This window comes from Aegilops tauschii, chromosome 7, assembly GCF_002575655.3.
Source record: "Aegilops tauschii subsp. strangulata cultivar AL8/78 chromosome 7, Aet v6.0, whole genome shotgun sequence".
Lineage (NCBI taxonomy): Eukaryota > Viridiplantae > Streptophyta > Magnoliopsida > Poales > Poaceae > Aegilops > Aegilops tauschii.
In genome coordinates, this window is record NC_053041.3 from 568635839 (window position 1) to 568661041 (window position 25203).

At 46.8% G+C, this 25203-nt stretch overlaps 1 protein-coding gene across 1 annotated transcript; it reads left to right on the forward strand.

Moving 5' to 3' along the window:
- Positions 1 to 20977: 20977 nt before the first annotated feature.
- Positions 20978 to 21516, forward strand: LOC109768959 (monothiol glutaredoxin-S9-like). Its single transcript, XM_020327696.3, has one exon. The coding sequence runs from the start codon at positions 20978 to 20980 to the stop codon at positions 21311 to 21313; it is 336 nt and encodes a 111-aa protein (XP_020183285.1). The 3' UTR covers positions 21314 to 21516.
- Positions 21517 to 25203: the final 3687 nt, after the last annotated feature.

The following is a 25203-nucleotide window of genomic DNA, read 5'->3' on the forward strand; positions in this document are numbered from 1 at the left end:
CGCTTACGTGAGACAGGTTCCACCGACTGACATGCACTAGTTGCATAAGGTGGCTAGCGGGTGTCTGTCTCTCCTACTTTAGTCGGAACGGATTCGATGAAAAGGGTCCTTATGAAGGGTAAATAGAAATTGGCAAATCACGTTGTGGTCATACGTAGGTAAGAAAACGTTCTTGCTAGAAACCTACAAACCACGTAAAAACTTGCAACAACAATTAGAGGACGTCTAACTTGTTTTTGCAGCAAGTGCTATGTGATGTGATATGGCCAGAAGATGTGATGAATGATATATGTGATGTATGAGATTGATCATATTCTTGAAATAGGAATCACGACTTGCATGTCGATGAGTATGACAACCGGCAGGAGCCATAGGAGTTGTCTTTATTATTTTGAATGACCTGCGTGTCATTGAATAACGCCATGTAAATTACTTTACTTTGTTGCTAAACGCGTTAGCCATAGAAGTAGAAGTAATCGTTGGCGTGACGACTTCATGAAGACACAATGATGGAGATCATGATGATGGAGATCATGGTGTCATGCCGGTGACTAAGATGATCATGGTGCCCCGAAGATGGAGATCAAAGGAGCATGATGATATTGGCCATATCATGTCACTATTTGATTGCATGTGATGTTTATCATGTTTTTGCATCTTATTTGCTTAGAACGACGGTAGTAAGTAAGATGATCCCTTATAATAATTTCAAGAAAGTGTTCACCCTAACTGTGCACCGTTGCGAAGGTTCGTTGTTTCGAAGCACCACGTGATGATCGGGTGTGATAGATTCTAACGTTCGAATACAACGGGTGTTGACGAGCCTAGCATGTACAGACATGGCCTCGGAACACACGCAATACACTTAGGTTGACTTGACGAGCCTAGCATGTACAGACATGGCCTCGGAACACGGAGGACCGAAAGGTCGAGCATGAGTCGTATAGAAGATACGATCAACATGGAGATGTTCACCGATCTTGACTAGTCCGTCTCACGTGATGATCGGACACGGCCTAGTTGAATTCGGATCATGTTTCACTTAGATGACTAGAGGGATGTCTATCTAAGTGGGAGTTCATTAAATAATTTGATTATATGAACTTAATTATCATGAACTTAGTCTAAAATCTTTACACTATGTATTGTAGATCAAATGGCCCACGTTGTCCTCAATTTCAACGCGTTCCTAGAGAAAACCAAGATGAAAGATGATGGCAGCAACTATACGGACTGGGTCCGGAACCTGAGGATCATCCTCATAGCAGCCAAGAAAGATTATGTCTTAGAAGCACCGCTAGGTGAAGCACCAATCCCTGAGAACCAAGACATTATGAACGCTTGGCAGCAGCGTGCTGATGATTACTCCCTCGTTCAGTGCGGCATGCTTTACAGCTTAGAACCGGGTCTCCAAAAGCGTTTTGAGAAACATGGAGCATATGAGATGTTCGAGGAGCTGAAACTGGTTTTTCAAGCTCATGCCCGGGTCGAGAGATATGATGTCTCCGACAAGTTCTTCAGCTGTAAAATGGAGGAGAACAGTTCTGTTAGTGAGCACATACTCAGAATGTCTGGGTTGCACAACCGCTTGTCGCAGCTGGGAGTTAATCTCCCGGATGACGCGGTCATTGACAGAATCCTCCAGTCGCTTCCACCAAGCTACAAGTGCTTTGTGATGAACTACAATATGCAGGGGATGGAAAAGACCATTCCCGAGGTATATTCAATGCTGAAATCAGCTGAGGTAGAGATCAGAAAAGAACATCAAGTGTTGATGGTGAATAAAACCACTAAGTTCAAGAAGGGCAAGGGTAAGAAGAACTTCAAGAAGGACGGCAAGGGAGTTGCCGCGCCCGGTAAGCCAGTTACCGGGAAGAAGTCAAAGAATGGACCCAAGCCCGAGACTGAGTGCTTTTATTGCAAGGGAAGTGGTCACTGGAAGCGGAACTGCCCCAAATATTTAGCGGACAAGAAGAAGGCCGGCAACACCCAAGGTATATGTGATATACAAGTAATTGATGTGTACCTTACCAGTACTCGTAGTAGCTCCTGGGTATTTGATACCGGTGCGGTTGCTCATATTTGTAACTCAAAGCAGGAACTACGGAATAAACGGAGACTGGAAAAGGACGAGGTGACGATGCGCGTCGGGAATGGTTCCAAGGTCGATGTGATCGCCGTTGGCACGCTACCTCTGCATCTACCCACGGGATTAGTTTTAAACCTCAATAATTGTTATTCAGTGCCAGCTTTGAGCATGAACATTGTATCTGGATCTCGTTTAATTCGAGATGGCTACACATTTAAATCTGAGAATAATGGTTGTTCTATTTATTTGAGAGATATGTTTTATGGTCATGCCCCGCTGGTCAATGGTTTATTTTTGATGAATCTCGAACGTGATGTTACACATGTTCATAGTGTGAATACCAAAAGATGTAAAGTTGATAACGATAGTCCCACATACTTGTGGCACTGCCGCCTTGGTCACATTGGTGTCAAGCGCATGAAGAAGCTCCATGCAGATGGACTTTTGGAGTCTCTTGATTACAAATCATTTGACACGTGCGAACCATGCCTCATGGGTAAGATGACCAAGACTCCGTTCTCCGGAACAATGGAGCGAGCAACCAACTTATTGGAAATCATACATACCGATGTGTGTGGTCCAATGAGTGTTGAGGCTCGCGGAGGATATCGTTATGTTCTCACTCTCACTGATGATTTAAGTACATATGGGTATGTCTACCTGATGAAACACAAGTCTGAAACCTTTGAAAAGTTCAAGGAATTTCAGAGTGAAGCTGAGAATCAACGTGACAGGAGAATAAAATTCCTACGATCAGATCATGGTGGAGAATATTTAAGTCACGAGTTTGGTGCACACTTACGGAAATGTGGAATAGTTTCACAACTCACGCCGCCTGGAACACCTCAGAGAAATGGTGTGTCCGAACGTCGTAATCGCACTCTATTGGATATGGTGCGATCTATGATGTCTCTTACCGATTTACCGCTCTCATTTTGGGGTTATGCTTTAGAGACTGCCGCATTCACTTTAAATAGGGCTCCGTCGAAATCCGTTGAGACGACACCGTATGAATTATGGTTTGGGAAGAAACCTAAGCTGTCATTTCTAAAAGTTTGGGGATGCGATGCTTATGTCAAGAAACTTCAACCTGAAAAGCTTGAACCCAAGTCGGAAAAATGCGTCTTCATAGGATACCCTAAGGAAACTATTGGGTATACCTTCTACCTCAGATCCGAGGGCAAGATCTTCGTTGCCAAGAACGGGTCCTTTCTGGAGAAGGAGTTTCTCTCGAAAGAATTGAGTAGTAGGAAAGTGGAACTTGATGAGGTGATAGTCACCCCTTCCGAACCGGAAAGTAGCGCAGCACGGGAAAATGTTCCTGTGGTGCCTACACCGACTGGGGGGGAAGTTAATGATGATGATCATGAAGCTTCAGATCAAGTTACTGAACTTCGTAGGTCCACAAGGACACGTTCCGCACCAGAGTGGTACGACAACCCTGTCCTGGAAATCATGTTGTTAGACAACGGTGAACCTTCGAACTATGAAGAAGCGATGGCGGGCCCGGATTCCGACAAATGGCTAGAAGCCATGAAATCCGAGATAGGATCCATGTATGAAAACGAAGTATGGACTTTGACTGACTTGCCCGATGATCGGCGAGCCATAGAAAACAAATGGATCTTTAAGAAGAAGACGGACGCGGATGGTAATGTGACCATCTACAAAGCTCGACTTGTCGCTAAGGGTTATCGACAAGTTCAAGGGGTTGACTACGATGAGACTTTCTCACCCGTAGCGAAGCTGAAGTCCGTCCGAATCTTGTTAGCAATTGCCGCATACTATGATTATGAGATATGGCAGATGGACGTCAAAAAGGCATTCCTTAACGGCTTCCTTAAGGAAGAGTTGTATATGATGCAGCCGGAAGGTTTTGTCGATCCTAAGAATGCTAACAAAGTATGCAAGCTGCAACGCTCAATCTATGGGCTGGTGCAAGCATCTCGGAGTTGGAACATTCGCTTTGATGAGATGATCAAAGCGTTTGGGTTTACACAGACTTATGGAGAAGCCTATGTTTACAAGAAAGTGAGTGGGAGCTCTGTAGCATTTCTCATATTATATGTGGATGACATACTATTGATGGGAAATGATATAGAATTCTTGGAAAGTATAAAGGCCTATTTGAATAAGTGTTTTTCAATGAAGGACCTTGGAGAAGCTGCTTATATATTAGGCATCAAGATCTATAGGGATAGATCAAGACGCCTCATTGGTCTTTACAGAGTACATACCTTGACAAGATATTGAAGAAGTTCAATATGGATCAGTCCAAGAAGGGGTTCTTGCCTGTATTGCAAGGTGTGCAGTTGAGCACGGCTCAATGCCCGACCACGGCAGAAGATAGAGAAAAGACGAGTGTCATCCCCTATGCCTCGGCCATAGGGTCTATTATGTATGCCATGCTGTGTACCAGACCTGATGTAAACCTTGCCGTAAGTTTGGTAGGAAGGTACCAAAGTAATCCCGGCATGGAACACTGGACAGCGGTCAAGAATATCCTGAAGTACCTGAAGAGGACTAAGGATATGTTTCTCGTTTATGGAGGTGACGAAGAGCTCGTCGTAAAGGGTTACGTCGATGCTAGCTTCGACACAGATCTGGATGACTCGAAGTCACAAACCGGATACGTGTATATTTTGAATGGAGGGGCAGTAAGCTGGTGCAGTTGCAAGCAAAGCGTCGTGGCGGGATCTACATGTGAAGCGGAGTACATGGCGGCACCGATTGACAAAGGGAATTGCATACGGATTGATTGAATCCTCGACACCGTGGTTCATCCGATGAGATCATCGTGGAACATGTGGGAGCCAACTGTAGGGGAACGCAGCAGAAAACAAAAATTTTCCGACCTACGCACCAGCCCAGGACCACTATGGATACTGCATACATGGTTTGATCTTTTTCGTTACCGACTCGTAGCGCAGCGGGAAGTAGAGTCGATGACGATCGGCGGTGCAGATCCCCGCAGCTAGGATTTACAACCTCCCAACCGCGAGGATGTATACCCTCATCTGCTCCTCAGACAGCCCTCCGGGAGGCGGTCGAACAGCCCCCCGGACGGTGTCGCGGACAGCCCTTCGGGAGGACCTTCGAAACTCGAACGGTCACTCGGACAGCCCTTCGGGAGGACCTTCGAAACTCGGACGGTCACACGGACAGCCCTTCGGGAGGCACTCAAGAACTAAGACCGAAACTACGATCTCTCTACAGAGTTGCACACATACGGTGTCATCTATCCGGCAGGGCTTCGCCGTCCAGAACTAGTTCCTGTCGGAACCCAGACAGCCTTACAGCTCTACGAAACTCTTTTCGTGGGAGGGAGAGAAGAAGCCAGATAATGCATGGCATGTGTATGAGAGCAAGGGATGAGTGTGGAGGGCTGCCCCTCCACCTCTATTTATAGGAAATCCCAAGGGGGTAGGGTAGTTTCACAAAAAACCCAAAATGCACATGAATGAAGTCCTTCCACAAGGACCTAGGAGTGAAACCAAGGAACAAGAGGGTCCCCAAGGGGGGATACCCCATGTGGCCGGCCACACCCCCATGAGGGGCCCAAAAAATGGCTACTATCCATCCATGTCATCCCCAAGATCTTTTGGAGCAAACCCCCAAAAGGTGGCTTTCCACAAAGTAACCATAAAGCTGATTTTCACTATTCACGACGACATTTTTCAGCGTCTGATCAAACTGAAAATATTTATGTGGGCTAAGAACATTTCCAGTACCCACTAAAATGATTTTCAATGCGTTCCGAAACAATTCCGGTTTTAGTGATTTTCATCTGCGAAACGCATCTGAAGTGGCTCCGGCAGCTCCAGAACATTTCCGGTTTTTATCTCAGAAAATTCCAAAAAGCTTCCAGAATGATTCTGGCATCCTTCAAGAATTATCAGGCATGTGCCGAAACCAATTTGACTTAATGGTGTATCCCGAAACAACTTTTCGGTATCATCGAAACTTATCCGATGACCTCTCTCTGCGGTACGATTCCGCTGTCCGAAACTTTTCGGTGTCCGAAACTTTTCCGGTGATTTTCTCTCAGACTCCCTGTCTAGTATTCAGCAGATAGATGACCCTTAAGCGTGTGACCCTATAGGTTCGGTGAAGTATAGACATGACCCGGAACCCCTTCCGATCAATGATCAACATCGGAGCCGTGGACACCCATATTGACCCCTATACCCACACGAATAAATATTCGAGTGAACCTCCAGTTGCCGTGTGCTATTCCTGTTGCTTCGCGATATGTTACAATTACCCGTGGTGAGACATGTTGGCATTCCCGTGGATCAACAACTTGTCCACTATGCTAGTTACCTCGTTACCGGTATTGTTCTCTTTTCTCGTTATCGTGTTCCGGCATCCCCGTGATCAAATCACAAAGTGTCTGGCCAAACGATGATGGATACCGTAACACCGAGAGGGCCCAGAGATATCTCTCCATCGTCGGAGGAGCAAATCCCAATCTTGTGCTATCAAGTTACTTGACACACTTTTCCATGAACCCGTAAGCCGCCGTAATAGCCACCCATTTACGGATGACGTTTAACAAACCCCAAAGTTCATGAAGCAAGCATGAAGAAACTCGATACTCTCATGGTCTAAGGAATCAAGCAAACGTTAACCATCTCTGTGTTATGTACCAATAAACTTGTGACGAATGAATCTCATAGCATAACATCAATCCGGGTCGATTCAACACAAATGTTCTCTTAACATTGTGCCCTCAAAGTTGCTGGCATAGACATGCCCATGACCAGGAAAACAGAATCATCATGCAACACTTGAGCTAGTCTTAGAGGCCAGACTAGGAATACTTCTTACCGTTTATTATTCCACACGTGCATATGAGTCTTCCTCCGAGCCTCGTGGATATTGCAGACTCGAGAATCATTGCAGTTATAGCATGGAACATAAACATAATTATGAACTCGGAGATAAATAATATCATTTATTATTGCCTCTAGGGCATATCTCCTACAGACTCCCACTTGCACTAGAGTCAATAATCTAGCTTATGCTAATGCACTTCACACCTGTGGCACACCGGTGTAAATATGCTTCGCTTGTGGTATAGCCTGATGTCCAATGGATCTGACGACTTCAGTTCCGTGTGTATCTTTGCATGTCCTCACGTTTTCACGTTTTCACAAAATTCATATTTTGTGTGGACTTGGCTTTGTATGTATGTGAATCACAGGTCGAACCTGGATTCCTCAGACTGAGTTATGGAGCAACTACCTGCAGTAGTGTCGCATTGTCAAAAGCCATGTTGGAACTATACTAAGTTCATGAATGAACTATATGATTCAACATCTTCTTTGTCGCTTCTAAAGCGTCAACATACTTAGCCCTTGTTATAGAATTCGCCACAGTAACTAGTTTGAACAAATTCCAACTAACTGTGCAACCACATTGTGTGTTACACAAAACCCTTAATTTAAATCAAAAATCGCATGGAGAAAAGATGAAGACTCTATCGATGTAACATTTTACAACGAACTCTTCATGATCTCTGCTTGCGAGAAAACCATGTCATCAGTACTTACTCTAGTACTCTGTGACATCTTTCACTGTTGTCCCATGATCAGTAATTTGATCACTTTGGTATCCATACTCGCAACACCTTGGGAGTATCGGACATATCTGGTTGTTTTACATACCATGGAATACATGATTAATCCAAACACAAAAGTGTGTGGAATCTATATCATGTATTTTACTCATCAGTGTTTTGGGACACCGAGTCTTGCAAAAACTCTTTCCATGTGACTTTGGCAAGAATCACTCCTTGGCGTTTTAAATGCTAAAAGGTTTTAGCATCTTGTCAATATGTATTCATTGCTTAGCCCCATTAGGTAAATCTATCTCCATAGATCATCATGCCTAATATTGAGGCTATTTAGCCTAAGCACTTCATCGAAAAACTATTTTCAAATGAAGTCCTAATTTGTGTCAAGAAAATTTATTTCCAATTACCAATGTGCCAAGCACATAAGGTTTTTAGAAATATTATTACGCTCCCACTTACTTTCTTGAATTATAAGCATCTTCGTTACCCATTGATGAAGTCAAAACCCCTTTGACCATTTCATCAAAACACGAAGATTCCAACTCCATTTTGCTCTCTTGTGTCCATTGCTGGAACTCTGAAGTCTGCATACCTACTAGCATCCTCTGGATCGACAAATTACTTTGGACTGTATCATATACAAGTCCTAGCTTTCATTTCCATCAGATGGAAATCCTTTTATCATCCATGTTTCATATCTCATGATTGAAATATGTATTAATTGCTAGTTCAACCCGAACCGACTTTAAGCATCGCTACGATGAAAACAACCTCATCGTATTATTTCAACAAGTCGAGCTTTATGGATAAAACATTTTATCCGTATCAGTTTTAAGTCTTCCGAAAGGTGTATCAAGGTTTTAATCTTGAATCACTTATATGGAAACTAACTCGGGTTGTATTGGCATTTAGCCAATTCCGGAGTCAGGGCCCATCAACGCTTCCTTGTGTATCGTAGGTATAATGTTGTCTAACAACAATATCTCGTTTGCGCACCTGAGAGGTTTGCACGAGCCTTGCCTACGTGGTTCAGCTGCAAGTTCGACCGAAGTTCATACATTTTATTGTAGAGACTTCTGTATCAGTCACAGTAGGAAACTCTGGAATTTCTTCCAAGGTCTCTTTCCTTTGATCTGATGAAGATACTGTTTATCTCGTCGAGTTGCACTATTCTCCCACTCACCTTTTAGAAAGAACAATTCTCTTTAAAAGCACACCATTTCGCGGCAAAACTATTTGCCTCGGTATAGTGAGGGAGGAATACCCAACATTTTGGTATAACCTACAAAGTAGCACTTGTCTGATTTGGAATAGGTTTGTAACCTTTTACACAAGCCCCATATTCCAAATGTTAAGAAAAGATATAAGATGGTTGGGCGTACCATACCATGGCTTCATTTCAACAGACCCGATGTAGCTCTTTTCAGTGTAAAAGCCGCAGTCTCTAAAGCATCAATTTAAAAGGGATAATGGCAAATTTATTTATGTCATCTTTGACCTTACCATGTCATAAATGGTTTGATTACATCTCCACGGACTTTCCACTTGCAGTGGTGTTCCGGGAGGTGCAAGTTATGAAACCCCTTTCACAACTCATCAGACATTCGCTAAACATGTAACTCAAATATTCCTTTGTGCAATCAAATTGCAGAAACATAATTTTCTTGTTACAATAACTTCTACTTCATTTTTGAGAACCTTTCGAATGATTTCAAAAGATCCAGACTTACGTCTCATCAAGTAAATATCCATATATCTACTTGAGTCATTTCTGAAGATAAATAAATCCACCACTAACAACACTTATCGGACTACACACATCAAATGTATGATCACTAATAAGTTTGTTGTTCGTTCCTTATGGCCTATGAACGGTATTTTAGTCACTTCACTTTTCGGAGGAAAGTTGCAAGTGTCAGATGATTCAAAATCAAAAAGACTTCAAAATCCATCATAATGGAATTTTCCATGCGGGTTTCTCCAATGTGACCAAATGTAGTGCCACACTTGTGTGGTATTCTTTTAGTCTTGCGACATTTAGCGTCAGTGTTATGGATGTCATATTACCCTCAATATTCATAACATACGTCCCATCGATGATGGAAGTATGGCCCTTATGTTATTCATAATACTTAACAACAATTGTTGTTTTTATGAACAACTCTTTTGCAACAAACATTGGGCAATGGGCTAGAGTGTATGAAACTCTAAAATGAATTATGAAAGTAAACCCAGAGGTATTGTATTATTATCAATATTCATAACATACATCTCATTCATAATGAAAGTATGGCCCTTGTGTTATTCATAACATCGAACATAAAAAGTTCTCTTATGAACAACCTTCTTGCAAGATACCTTATGCAATGGGATAGAGTTTGTAAAACTCTAAATGAATTATGAAAATAAATACAGACGGCAATACACCGATGGAAGGTACAGTAACATTTACTATGTTCCCTGTGTATACCTTAACCTCATTTCTAGCTAGTCTTTTAGGCCATAGTAGTTCTTACATCGAGTTGCAACAGAATGCAATCGAGCGGGCATTTTTGTGATGAACTCACAATACCCACGAATTAGTGATTAACATGTTTAACCATAATTCGCAAGAACTATATCTTTGACCAGCCTTCTATACATCAAAAACTTGTATGACATTCATACATGAGCTGGATATTCCAGTCTTCTTTCCTTTTGCCTTTATACTTCTAACAGTTTAACTTTTAGTATTTCTCCTACTCTCAGAAGAAGGACCCAACTTAAGAGTGGCATTAGCCGCGGACTTCCTAGGCGTGTAAGTCATACTAACACCCTTTGGACACTTCCTTTCTCTTTAAGTTGTTGTTTTATTCACCTTTCATTATATGACAGGCGTTCTTCTGGATCCCTTTCCCAACAGTCAAATGCATAGTAAACACTTTTACTAATACTTGCAAACAAACATTGCTTTGTTTGTATCTGAAAATAATTTCCAGTTCCATGAATATCATATAACTATCCCAACTTTCGAAGTTTGGGTTTCATGGAAGCAAACATATTCCACTTGACCGTAACAGAATTCTAGCTTTTGGATCGAAGGACGAGAGTCACATGATCCATAGCATTAGCGGGTGGATACGGAAAGCATGCGATAGGACAAAGTCCTTCTCGGCACTTTTGAGGACAATCCTCATATTACGTTACCAATCGTAAAATTTTAACCAGATATTTAACAGCTATTCAATTTTAATAGGGAAGGTGGAAATGCGAGCCATTATTCTACAACTATTATGCAAGAAACACTTAGACAGTGTTGATAATTAATTGCACTGAGAATTAAACATGTTAATTCAACAGTGCACTCCCACTCAAATCAATATCTCTCACAATTAATTTTGAGTGATACAAGATCCAGACTTCAATTCATCGCCATAGAATCATCATCTCATAACGGGAATTTTAATCGGTAGGCCAACTTGCCGATCACATCTCTATGTGACTCTTGCTCATTTTTCGATGCGTGTGTTCTGAGCTCAGGACGATCCTGCCATGAACGTCAAGACAACCAAGTGATCTTGCTGCGAGGTCTGACCTCACCCGCCTCACACTTCTCTAATCGTTCGTACCCATGCATCCATGGCGCACCCCGAAAAGATAGGTGCCGTGACGGTGCTACACTTGGGAGAACACTAACTACTTGATATTTTAAGTGAGAGATCACCCTAATAAAAGCGACTACCGCGCAATCAAGAAGGGTGCATCATAAGGGATAAACATCTCAGGCAATTCATAATAGCATGATATGGTATAGCCCTTTTTGACGGAGAAGTATTTCATTTCTTCGTCTTCGGCATTCGCATCGGTGTTCACCTTCGCGAAGATTGCCACCACCTTGTCGATGCACCAGATAATATTGCTATCTCTATAGCTAACAAAATAATGCATTACAACAAGGTTGACACGCAGGTCATTAAAGTGCAATCATATGGCTCCAACCATCATGCCGAATCATGACACGCAGGTCATGTTAATCAAATTACATCATATAGTCATCTCATACATAATCGAATTAGCATGAGCACTGCTATACCACATCATATGCACATCCTGCAAAACCAAGTTAGACGCCTCTAATCGGTTTATGCAAAATTTATTTTACGTGGCTTCTAAGGTTTTGACTTAAACCGCAGCGACCAACGTTTTATCATCAAGTATGATTATTCAGGTTGCTAGATTAACATCTCGGGGTGTATGAAACACGGGATAATTAAATCCCGAGCCCCATACTAAACTTCGTCATACGCATGACCCCCGTGCAGATCATATCTGCAATGCCCTTTCATCTGTGAATTTCATCTTTCTTTTGACTACGGGAGAACCCAAAGAACTGATAGCACTTCCATGATCAATCAGGATCACGGATTGCCAGAACTTTGTCAAATTCCACCATGTTGTCTCGAGATTGAGCAAACGCAAATTCTAGGGAAGCAACAAGAACGTCGGGTAACAGATTTCATCTGTCACCCGCATAAATAATTTTCAGCAATAGATCTCATCTACTACCTAATTATATTATGCAATACCCATACATCTCCATGTATTCTAGATCGAAACCTGCATCTACGCATAGCACGGCTCTTGATGCCACTGTAGGGGAACGCAGCAGAAAACAAAAATTTTCCGACCTACGCACCAGCCCAGGACCACTATGGATACTGCATACATGGTTTGATCTTTTTCGTTACCGACTCGTAGCGCAGCGGGAAGTAGAGTCGATGACGATCGGCGGTGCAGATCCCCGCAGCTAGGATTTACAACCTCCCAACCGCGAGGATGTATACCCTCATCTGCTCCTCAGACAGCCCTCCGGGAGGCGGTCGAACAGCCCCCCGGACGGTGTCGCGGACAGCCCTTCGGGAGGACCTTCGAAACTCGAACGGTCACTCGGACAGCCCTTCGGGAGGACCTTCGAAACTCGGACGGTCACACGGACAGCCCTTCGGGAGGCACTCAAGAACTAAGACCGAAACTACGATCTCTCTACAGAGTTGCACACATACGGTGTCATCTATCCGGCAGGGCTTCGCCGTCCAGAACTAGTTCCTGTCGGAACCCAGACAGCCTTACGGCTCTACGAAACTCTTTTCGTGGGAGGGAGAGAAGAAGCCAGATAATGCATGGCATGTGTATGAGAGCAAGGGATGAGTGTGGAGGGCTGCCCCTCCACCTCTATTTATAGGAAATCCCAAGGGGGTAGGGTAGTTTCACAAAAAACCCAAAATGCACATGAATGAAGTCCTTCCACAAGGACCTAGGAGTGAAACCAAGGAACAAGAGGGTCCCCAAGGGGGGATACCCCATGTGGCCGGCCACACCCCCATGAGGGGCCCAAAAAATGGCTACTATCCATCCATGTCATCCCCAAGATCTTTTGGAGCAAACCCCCAAAAGGTGGCTTTCCATAAAGTAACCATAAAGCTGATTTTCACTATTCACGACGACATTTTTCAGCGTCTGATCGAACTGAAAATATTTATGTGGGCTAAGAACATTTCCAGTACCCACTAAAATGATTTTCAATGCGTTCCGAAACAATTCCGGTTTTAGTGATTTTCATCTGCGAAACGCATCTGAAGTGGCTCCGGCAGCTCCAGAACATTTCCGGTTTTTATCTCAGAAAATTCCAAAAAGCTTCCAGAATGATTCTGGCATCCTTCAAGAATTATCAGGCATGTGCCGAAACCAATTTGACTTAATGGTGTATCCCGAAACAACTTTTCGGTATCATCGAAACTTATCCGATGACCTCTCTCTGCGGTACGATTCCGCTGTCCGAAACTTTTCGGTGTCCGAAACTTTTCCGGTGATTTTCTCTCAGACTCCCTGTCTAGTATTCAGCAGATAGATGACCCTTAAGCGTGTGACCCTATAGGTTCGGTGAAGTATAGACATGACCCGGAACCCCTTCCGATCAATGATCAACATCGGAGCCGTGGACACCCATATTGACCCCTATACCCACACGAATAAATATTCGAGTGAACCTCCAGTTGCCGTGTGCTATTCCTGTTGCTTCGCGATATGTTACAATTACCCGAGGTGAGACATGTTGGCATTCCCGTGGATCAACAACTTGTCCACTATGCTAGTTACCTCGTTACCGGTATTGTTCTCTTTTCTCGTTATCGTGTTCCGGCATCCCCGTGATCAAATCACAAAGTGTCTGGCCAAACGATGATGGATACCGTAACACCGAGAGGGCCCAGAGATATCTCTCCATCGTCGGAGGAGCAAATCCCAATCTTGTGCTATCAAGTTACTTGACACACTTTTCCATGAACCCGTAAGCCGTCGTAATAGCCACCCATTTATGGATGACGTTTAACAAACCCCAAAGTTCATGAAGCAAGCATGAAGAAACTCGATACTCTCATGGTCTAAGGAATCATGCAAACGTTAACCATCTCTGTGTTATGTACCAATAAACTTGTGACGAATGAATCTCATAGCATAACATCAATCCGGGTCGATTCAACACAAATGTTCTCTTAACATTGTGCCCTCAAAGTTGCTGGCATAGACATGCCCATGACCAGGAAAACAGAATCATCATGCAACACTTGAGCTAGTCTTAGAGGCCAGACTAGGAATACTTCTTACCGTTTATTATTCCACACGTGCATATGAGTCTTCCTCCGAGCCTCGTGGATATTGCAGACTCGAGAATCATTGCAGTTATAGCATGGAACATAAACATAATTATGAACACGGAGATAAATAATATCATTTATTATTGCCTCTAGGGCATATCTCCTACACCAACATGGGTATCCAGATCCCGCTGTTGGTTATTGACCGGAGAGGCGTCTCGGTCATGTCTGCATGTCTCCCGAACCCGTAGGGTCTACACACTTAAGGTCCGGTGACGCTAGGGTTGTAGAGATATATGTATGCGGAAACCTGAAATTGTTCGGAGTCCCGGATGAGATCCCGGACGTCATGAGAGGTTCCGGAATGGTCCAGAGGTGAAGAATTATATATAGGAAGTCCAGTTTCGGCCACCGGGAAAGTTTCGGGGGTTACCGGCATTGTACCGGGACCACCGGAAGGGTCCCGGGGGTCCACCGGGTGGGGCCACCTATCCCGGAGGGCCCCGTGGGCTGAGGGTGGAAGGGAACCAGCCCTTAGTGGGCTAGGGCACCCCCCTTGGGCCTCCCCCTTGCGCCTAGGGTTGGGAACCCTAGGGGGGAGTTCCCCCTTGCCTTGGGGGGCAAGGCAACCCCTTCCCCCCCCTTGTGGCCGCCGCCCCCCTTGAGATCCCATCTCTTGGGGCCGGCGCCCCCCCGCAGGGGGCCTATATAAAGGGGGGGAGGGAGGGCAGCAACCTACAGCCTTGGGCGCCTCCCTCCTCCCCTGCAACACCTCTCTCTCTCTCTCGCAGAAGCTCGGCGAAGCCCTGCAGGAGACCCGCTACATCCACCACCACGTGGTCGTGCTGCTGGATCTCCATCAACCTCTCCTTTCCCCTTGCTGGATCAAGAAGGAGGAGACGTCGCTGCACCGTACGTGTGTTGAACGCGGAGGTGCCGTCCGTTCGGCACTCGGTCATCGGTGATTTGGATCACGGCGAGTACGACTCCGTCATCCACGTTCATTGGAACGCTTCCGCTCGCGATCGACAAGGGTATGTAGATGCACTCCCTTCCCCTCGTTGCTAGTATACTCCATAGATGCATCTTGGTGAACGTAGGAAAATTTTAAAATTATGCTACGATTCCCAACAGTGACCTGGATTATCAACCCGGGGAGGGTGATCTTCCCTACTCCATACAATCGGCTGCTCAGACCATCGTAAGTAACGTGGAACTGCCGGCTCAACAGCGTTCGCAGCCCTCTTATGAAGCTTCTGGTCTCGCTTGCACAAACTAGTAGTAAACACATGATACTGTCCACTGTTGAGCTGCTTTGGATGGGTCCGGTAACCCCCCTGCTGCTGCTGCTGATTACCCTGGCCAGATTGCTGGTTAAAACCACCGCGATTACCTTGAGAATTCTGAAAATTGGAATTTGAACCGCCGCCCGGGCCATGAAAGCCGACGCCACCTGAGCCGCCGCCCTGCCCATTGTTACCGTTGAACATGTTGGAATTCTTGAAAGCTTTCATGATCGCGCAGTCTTTCCATAGATGAGTGGCTGGCTTCTCCCTAGAGCCATGCCTTGGGCAGGGCTCATTTAACAACTGCTCAAGCGTCGGGCCTGACCCGCCAGACCGGGGAGGCTGTCTCCCCTTACGTCGGTGATTGTTACCCTGCATGTTGGTGTTGGCCACAAACTCCATACCATCATCATCCTTATGCTTATTACCTCCCTGACTCACCGGGTTATGCTGAGGGCCCTTGTCGTTGCCATTCTTCTTTTCCTTCCCTGTCTTTTCCTCATCAGACGCGGGATCCTTGGTACTATTAGAGTCGGCGTACTTGACCAGAGCCGCCATCAGCGTACCCATATCGTTGCAATCGCGCTTGAGCCGCCCAAGCTTCATTTTCAGGGGCGCAAAACGACAATTTTGCTCCAACATTAAGACCGCAGAGCCGGCATCCATCTTATCAGACGAATGTATTATTTCCTTGACCCGGCGTACCCAATGGGTTGTAGACTCGCCTTCTTGCTGCTTGCAGTTAGTCAAATCCACAATTGACATAGATTGCCTACATGTATCTTTGAAGTTTTGGATGAACCGGGCCTTCAGCTCTGCCCATGACCCGATGGAATTAGGTGGCAGTCCCTTCAACCAAGTGCGGGCAGTCCCATCCAACATCATGGTGAAGTATTTGGCCATTGCCGCTGCGCTGACCTCCAGCAACTCCATAGCCATCTCGTAGCTTTCAATCTATGCTCCGGGCTGTAAATCAGCCGTGTAATTAGGTACCTTCCTAGGTCCTTTGAAATCCTTGGGCAGACGTTCGTTATGGAGAGCCGGTACCAGACAAGGGACACCTCCGGTCCTCGTAGCTATGCCTGCCTCGATAGAGGCCGTCGGATAAACCGGGAAGGGTTGGTAAGCTGTCAGCTGAGCCGCCTGCTCCGCCTCCTTACGTGCTCTGTCTTGGTCTACCGCGTTAAAGGCTCCATTATGCGCCGGGCCATGGCCAGCTGGCAAGTCACGGCGCCGGACGTTGCTTGAGCCGGCCGCTGAAACCATGTGTCTGCTATAACTTGGGCTCCGGCTTGGACGAGGGGTTGAATGAATCCTGTCCCGGCTATATGAATATGCCTCCTGTTGTGCCAAAGCCGTCTGAAGAAGTTCTCTGACCCTGCGGGTTTCGACCGCCGTTGGAGAGTCACCCTCGACTGGGAGAGTCGCCAATCGCGCCGCTGCAGCGATCATGTTTTCCAACGGATTAGAATAATGACCCGGTGGTATTGGCACGTATTGAGGTGGGGCAGTATTCACACGGGGAGGCCCCATCACTTGCGGCTGAACCGGCGTTCCAGCCCTGGGTGCCGTGATTTCTGGCGGGTTACTGGGCCCTGCACCGGGCGTGTTGAAGTGGTTTCGAGGATCATAAACCGGAGGGAGCCGAGATTGAGCCTTCTGATGCCTCCTTCTCATGACCTCATTGGATGCGTTCTGATCCGTCGTGAGCCGGAAAGACTGCGCCTGCATCAGTTGAGTCTGGGCGTCCAGAGCCGCCCATTCTGCAGCCATCCTGATTCCTTCCGCTGCCAGATCTTCCTTGGCTCGTGCTATATCCAGCTTTAACTGTGCCACCTCCGCATCATGTTGATCTTGATCCGCTGGGACAACCATGGCGGTTAGCAAGGCAGTCATCTTATCCGTGAGATCCATCAGCACCTGAGCCGGCGAGTGCACAGGGCCTCCTGCCCCAGCGGCGGAGTTTTGAACAGGTTGCGTGCCGGCCATGAAGATTCCAACCCGGCTTGGCGGCTCAAAAGGGTCCGGAATATTGTTGCCATCGGAACAACCCCCGAGCCTGCCGTCTTGAAGTTGATACAACGAGTCCGTCTCACCTGTGGATGATTCATCATCAGAGAAGATGGTCGTCTCATCGCTAGATCTAGACCCTTCAGAGAGTCCTCCGTGGATGCATCCCACGAAAGCACGCTTCAAGGCGGGCAGAGTCCGGGCAGGTCTCGCACGCTGAGCCGTCTCGATGAGGTCGGTGCAGATGTCCGGCTCAGGGCCCGGCTCGCCGATCTTGCCAATGAAAACGTGGATTCCGCCGAAGGGGACCCGGTACCCATACTCGATTGAGCCGGCGTCGGGGCCCCAGCCTGCGTCGTTGATGTAGAACTTGCCGCGACGACTCTTGGTCATCCGGCCCACAGCGTATCCCTTGAGCCCTTCGAAGCTGCCCTTCAAGAACACAAATCCACCGTGTGCTGGCCCCACGGTGGGCGCCAACTGTCGTGGAATAGTCACGGCAGTTGCCCTTGTGAAAGGACTTAGTCGTGGAGCCAACGCAACTAGGAAGCTTAAAGGGGTTAAAGCGGGACAAAGGACACGAGGGTTATACTGGTTCGGCCCCTTACGGTGAAGGTAAAAGCCTACTCCAGTTGAGGTGGAATTACTAGGGTTTCGATGACCAGGGAGCGAATCCGCTATGCCTGGCTACCGATTTGATGTTATCTCTCTTAAGCCGCCGGCAGGTCATCCCCTTATATACACGGGTTGACGCCCCGCGGCCTACAGAGTCCCGGCCGGCTTATAAACAGTATCCGGCTCGGTAACTAGTTAATCTTGCCTTACAACACAAGTCACGCCATTATGGCGGTTTATCACTACGGGCCTTAAGTCACCTACGGGCTTTAGTCCCTTTATTGAACCGCCATCTTCAAGCTTGATATTGGGCTTCATATGATGAATTGCCATAACGTAACCCGGCCCCTCCTGGACGGGTTACGCTAGTAGTTATATCCCCAACAGTACCGTCCTTTATGAACAACACTATGAGTGATGCCTGAATTTGGGTGAATGCAGATGATCTAACAGGGAAATCGTTCTACGAGTGTGTCATTTTACTCTCTCTCTCTCTCTCTGTCTCTTTCTCTACACACACAAACACTCCCTTTGGGTGTTATTTTTTGTAAGAATTTGCACCTCGTAGTAAAAATAATAATAAAGAGTACGTGAGCAGCAGCAAATGACAAGAGGGATACATATGACGACTTTTTTCATACGGAAAAACTAACGCCCACACGTGTGGGCGTTTGCACATCGCCCACACGCCTCCATCACCACTCATTTTGCCACGTATGAACAGATGACATCAGCAGAAATCTTTTTGGTTTTCGTCTTAAAAATGTTTTATCTCCTAATTAAAAAGTGAATTAAAAATCCGTTTTCACCATTAAATCCGTCTCGACGAGATCTTCAAAACTAGACCCCATGTTGATATGTTTCGATGGAATTTCTTTTGCCCAAAAGTTGCCATGATGTTTACACTGTAGTTGCCATAGTGCTTAAACTAAAGTTGCCATGTGGCAATTTTAGTTTGTAGATCGTAGCAATTTTAGTTTTTCGATGATGGCAATTCCAGTACTTTGATCATGAAAATATTTTTTTGTATGAACCATGACAATTTTAAGTGCATGTATCATGGCAATTTTAATTTATGGTGCATGGCAAGTCTAGTTTCTTAATTCCCCATTTTATAATATGTCAAAATTTACTTTTAAATGTACAAGAAAATAGCTGAAACATATCATGACAACTTCAGTATAGACATCATGGTAATTCATGTGCAACAGACACGGCAACTTTTAACCAAAAAAATTTCATTGAAATATATTGATATGAGATCTAGTTTCGAAGATCTCGTCGCCAGAGATTTAATGGTGAAAACGGATCTTCAATCGGATTTTTCATTTAAGAGATAAAACATTTTAAAAACAGAAAATCCAAAAAGATTTCCACATGAATGCATGCGGTGACATGGCGTAGTCTGTGTGCTATAGGGCGTGTGGGCGGGTTTGGCTCCCACCACACGTGTGGGCGTTAGCTTTGTCCTTTTTCATATACCATATATTATGAAAGAGAAAAATTCACTACAGGTTCATTTACTTGCACTGGCGTTAGCTTTAGTCCCTGTAGTTACAAATACCCGCAATACAGTCACCAAACTTGCTCTAGGGGTCATCTACGGTCCATTATACGGTTTGGTCTACGTACATGCTGACCTGGCCCGAGTCAACCGCTGCCAAGTTTGCTTTGACTGCCACATCGTCTCAGCCGCTCGAATATGGAGGGAACCAGGGGGTCTTTTGCAAAGTTGCCAGTTATTAAAAGATCTGTCGAACCAGTGGCCGCGCCGTCGCCATTGGCCTCACTTGCTTCGTCGCCCTGCTCGCCATCACGCTGGTGGTGTTCCACCCTCCCGCCGACCTTCGCGTCTCGTCGCTCATCACCGAGCTCGCCGTCCACCTCTCGGTCTCCTCCTTTCTTGTCATCGCCAACGCGCTCCCCGAGCTCAACCTCCTCAACGCTGAGCTCTGTCGCATCGCACTCACCACATCCCTCATCACCGTTGTCACCTCCTGGTTCCTCCGAGCCTGCTTTGCCGCGGCGTTCCTCATCACGGAGGCCAAGTCGCCGGCATTCACGTCCAAGATCCTCGCCTCCTTCATCGCCTTCATGGCACGCCCTGCCGGACGCTACATCGCGTACAACCGCACCATGGCCGGTGATCTCCTCCCGGAGATGGCCTTCCCCCGTGACTGTGGGCTGCAGCCCACCATCTTGCCGGCGACGCATCGGGCCACGAACAGCTCCAGCGCGCGCCATTTCTCCTCGTGGACGCCCAGCTCCAGGAAGTATGTGCGGTAGCCGGCGAGCGTCGTATACACGGAGAGGAAGAGCTCAATGAAGAAGGGATCGAGCCGCTCCGTCATGGTGGCACCGTTCGGCGCCGCCGCCGCCGGGGAACCGCTCCGTCCATTCCGAACGTCGAAGGCATTGGTGTCGCCGGACCACCAGTAGAACCCGGAGAGGAGCAGGTCTGTCTGCGGCGGATACGACTAGCACGCCACCGCCGTAGATTAGCTCACTGAGTAGTAGGGGTCCGGCGAGACGGCACTGTCTACGGCGGTGGTCACTCACGACCGTGAATGTGATTGAAAATTCTAGTTGGATTTGTTCTGTCGTTTGATCTTAATTACCGAGTAGTAGGGCGCCGACGAGATGACGCCGACGGGTTGTTTGGCACCGGCGGGAGGTAGGGAGTACATGGCCGCCTGGAAGAGCTGGGTGGCGCCGTGCCGACCACGAGGTTATAGCCATCATCGACCCCGGCGTTGCCGCCGAGGCGATGGACGCGGCGGCGAGGGGCGACGGCGGGGAGGCGGTGAGGCGGGCGGTCGCGGAGAGCCCCGTGCTGGTGGTGGGGAGGCGCGGGTGCTGCCTCAGCCACGTGGTGAAGCGGCTGCTGCAGGGGCTCGGGGTGAACCCCGCCGTGCACGAGGTCGCCGACGAGGCCGAGCTCGCCGCGGCGGTGACCGGGGACGCCGGCGGCGAGGCCGTCGTCGCGCTGCCGGCCGTGTTTGTGGGTGGGCGGCTCCTCGGCGGGCTCGACCGTCTCATGGCCGTGCACATCTCCGGCGAGCTGGTGCCCATACTCAAGGACGCCGGCGCGCTCTGGCTCTGAGTCTCTGACTCTGAGCAAAATCAAAGATGCATACGTTTGATCAGGAGTTAATCTTTTCTCCTTCTTTTGATTTCTCCTTTTGACTCTTGAGATCATGTGAGTTACTGCTGCTCGATCTCCAGTCTCTCTTGATTGGGATCAATAATGGAGCACTACTACTAGCTAGCTATAGTTAGGCTTAAATTCTTTTGATTAGGGGAGGAAAAAATTAGGAACTATTACTTGCGCATGGTCCTGCGCGACGCGATCACCGTCCCGCTCCTCAGCGATGAGGTACAGTCCCAACTCGATGTCCCCGGACACGCGCGAGGACAACCCTCTTTTATCTAGCGGGAAGCGTACCACAACGGCTTCATCGGGGGAGCGTGCGACGGAGTCGCCGGAGACGTGAACCTGTTGCTCTCTAGGTTGGGGGAGGGTGGCGGTGCGCTCGCGCTCGTGCTTCCCGTCGAACTCCACCTCCACAAACGCGTTGCAGGACGCCGCCCCATCCTTGGCGGATAGCTCCGCCGCGTCCGCGACTTCCACGACCAGCTTCATCGTGCCGGTGATCTAGCTCCGCAACCAGCAGCAGCCTGAGGTACACCGACCTCCAGGAGCCAGCGCAGCCCCACTCCGTCGGCCTCGACCTGCACAAGGCGCATGGCGCGTCGTCGCTGCCGTTCCCGTGCTTTGCAAAAGACCCCCAACGACGATGGCGCGGCCACTGGTTCGGCGGAGCAGGGTCATGTCTGGACGGGAGGTAGAGCAGAGGAAGAGGTGGTCTGTTGACCAAGCGGAGGGAACGAGGGGAGGAGGGAACGAGGGGATTGCGTCATTTTTGTAAAAGACCCCCTGGTTCCCTGCTGATTCGAGCGGCTGAGACGATGTGGCAGTCAAAGCACCCTTGGCTGCGGTTGACTCGGGCCAGATCAGCATGTACGTAGACCAAACCGTATAATGAACCGTAGATGACCCCTAGAGCAAGTTTGGTGACTATTGCTGGTATTTGTAACCACAGGGACTAAAGCTAACACCAGCGCAAGTAAATGGACCTGTAGTGAATTTTTCTCATTATGAAATCAATCAAGGTGCCTATGTGCTTGGTTGAGCCTAGCACGTACGCGCTTGAGTTCTCATCGACGGCGACAGTGACGGCTTTCAGCGGTGCTTCCCTGGCTATTGCTGCCAGGCCCGCTATGGGGTCGTCCCGGCTGGATCTTGTGATAGCTGTCCGTGGCCTTCATCCTTGCAGCTCGTACGACTCCGCGCTTGATGCGGCGGCCGTCGCTGGTGTGCCTGCTATGCCTAGATCTGATGTGCCGCTGCCGGTTGGGCTCCTCTCACGGTTGGGCCATCTCGCCTGGCGTCGGCCTTGATGTGGATCATGGTCGCCACCGAAAGGTCTTCATGAGGGTTTCCCCCTCTAAATCCGGTGGTTGACATCACGGTGAGAAGCAAACCATGGACAACGGCTTGACGCAGAGGGATGGTGGTGCAGCGACGGCGGTCACACATCACATGTAGCTGCTGAGCTTGTGGAAAAGTGGTGGCGACATCACTTGAGTGACTTGATGGGGGCGCTACTCGACACCCGGTCTCGAGCTCCGGGGTGAAACCTAGGTGACCCGAGTTGGTTATGCCTGACAATGGCGACGTTTTTACGTTGTTATCAGTGGCGGAGCTTGGGCCAAATCTTTGGTGGGGCAATGGGCTAAGGAGGGGCAAAACTATGAGATTTAGCCCGTTTTTACTGAACATACAACACAAAAACTAACAAGTAGTAGGTGATTTTTTCTTGGGCTGGGGGAGCCAACGCCCAGGTTGGCCCCTTGAAGCTCCGCCACTAGTTATTACCTTGTTGAAGGCATCGCTCAGATATGCTCGGACTGCTTCTTCAGGGTGAAAACCTAGATTCTGACCTTGAGTGGTTGGATCCGGTGACGGCGGCTATTGAGCGTCGCTCCCTTTCTGAAGGCGTTGCTATTGAAAAATCGCGTCGTTCATTTGGTGTAAGAAAATGGTTGGTGCGGATATGGTTATTGATGTAGTTTGCCGATTATGGATTTGATCGCTTTAGTTTTTTTCCTTGCCTACGCATAGCTTTGGTCTTATACGACCTTGCTATTTGCTGGCATGTTCTTGTGTGTGTGTTCGTGTTGGCTGTGTGCATCCTAACTATGCAGATGCCGGGTGTGGTCATTGTGTTTGTATTCTCTTGATACTTCATTTTGAGCCAATAAATTCACCCTTTGTCGCAAAAAATATTATATGAGAAACAAATCCTATTTTAGCAGTAATCCAAACCATAAAACTTTAATAGCTGGGGGTTGGGTGACATCCCTGAGATTCCTCGATAAAGCATCCCAATGAGCAACAAATCAGGAAAATTGTGTATGTGTTCCCCCGTCATTGTGGGTAATAATGAACTTCACTTCAAGTTTGTTATTTTCAAAGTCACCCATTTTGGGGTGGATTGCCTTTTATTTTATGCTTCATGTTTTACTTATATTTAGTAATTTCTTTTCATTTTTATTGTCTTTTTGTAAAAGTTGTATTCCCATTTTATATTTTGTTTGCATTTTAGTTGAAAACAATTCTTGTACAAATCATTCTTAAAAAAAATGTCTGCAGCACCCCAGCATCTCTTCATGATCAGCCTAATCTGTTCGGTGACCCTAGCTACCTATGTCTAATGGGTGATGCCGTGGCCCAATTTGATGGTTCCAAGATTTAATCTAGAGTGCTCCATCTTTGTACATGACAATTTGTTTGGGGGAGTGAGACGTCTCAAACGTATATATAATTTTGTATATGTTCATGCTACTTTATGCCATTATTGCATCGATTTGGCATGATTATATTGACTTCTTAGACTAAACTATTAATCTAGTGCCCAATTTTAGTTGTTGTTTTTGGATTTGGTAGAAAAATACCATTTCATGGACTAAAAACTGAAATAAAATACAGGACAAAGTTTCACATCAAGATGGATCCAAGACGGGCCAAAGGCCACTAGAGGGCACCCCTATGAGCCCCACATGATAGGAGCTAGCGGTCCGTGCCCAAGGCGTGAGGTGGGGCCACGTGGAGGCCCTAGGGCACCTCTCGACGCCCCTGCCTTTATATCCTCCTGAAAACCGCATAACCATTTATCAAGGAATTTTCCTGCCACGACCACCATGCGCTCCGAGGCAATCAAATCTGGAGAACTTTCTTGGTACTTTTGTCGGAGGGGGAAATCATCATCAGAGTTATGTTCATCAGCCTCGCTACCACAATGTCCATTTGTAAGTAGTAGTCCTTGGACTATGGGTCCAAAACAGTAGTTAGAAGGCAACCTCTCTCTCTTGCTTCTCAATACAAAGATCAAATGAGCTACCCCACATGATTTTTATCAATCTGATGTAATTTCTCGGTGCCTTTGTTGTAGTGTGACGAGTTGTCCCTTTGCGATCAGATCTATATATGGATTTCTTTTGGATTTTTTTTTGAAAATTTGGTTGTATGATTTATAGGTATATATGATCTCTAAGAGGTAGTTGTGCATGTTAGTTGGGTTTAACCTTGAAAGTAATCAATCTAGGTGACAGAAAGGGAAATAAGCTTATATTGTATTATTGCTACTGACTATACAAGGATTGTTTGCTAGTTTCCTCGGTGATGAAACAGAGGTAAAGAGAATATATTATCTACATTATGTCACATTGCTTAAAGCAATGCTCTAGTTTTACGTAATACATAGAGATGCATGATGGATAGTGATCTCGGGTGGAGTATTACATATAGATGTTGTTGGTAATGGTCTATAGATACAATGATGTAGTGCCTATATGCAATATGATATGTACGATCAATTATAAATACCAAAATTTATTCATACACAATTGTAACTCGTTGAGCACACATAT

Coding starts and splice junctions, on each gene's coding strand:
- LOC109768959 (XM_020327696.3), top strand. CDS start 20,978: ATGGACGCGGCGGCGAGGGGCGACGGCGGGGAGGCGGTGAGGCGGGCG.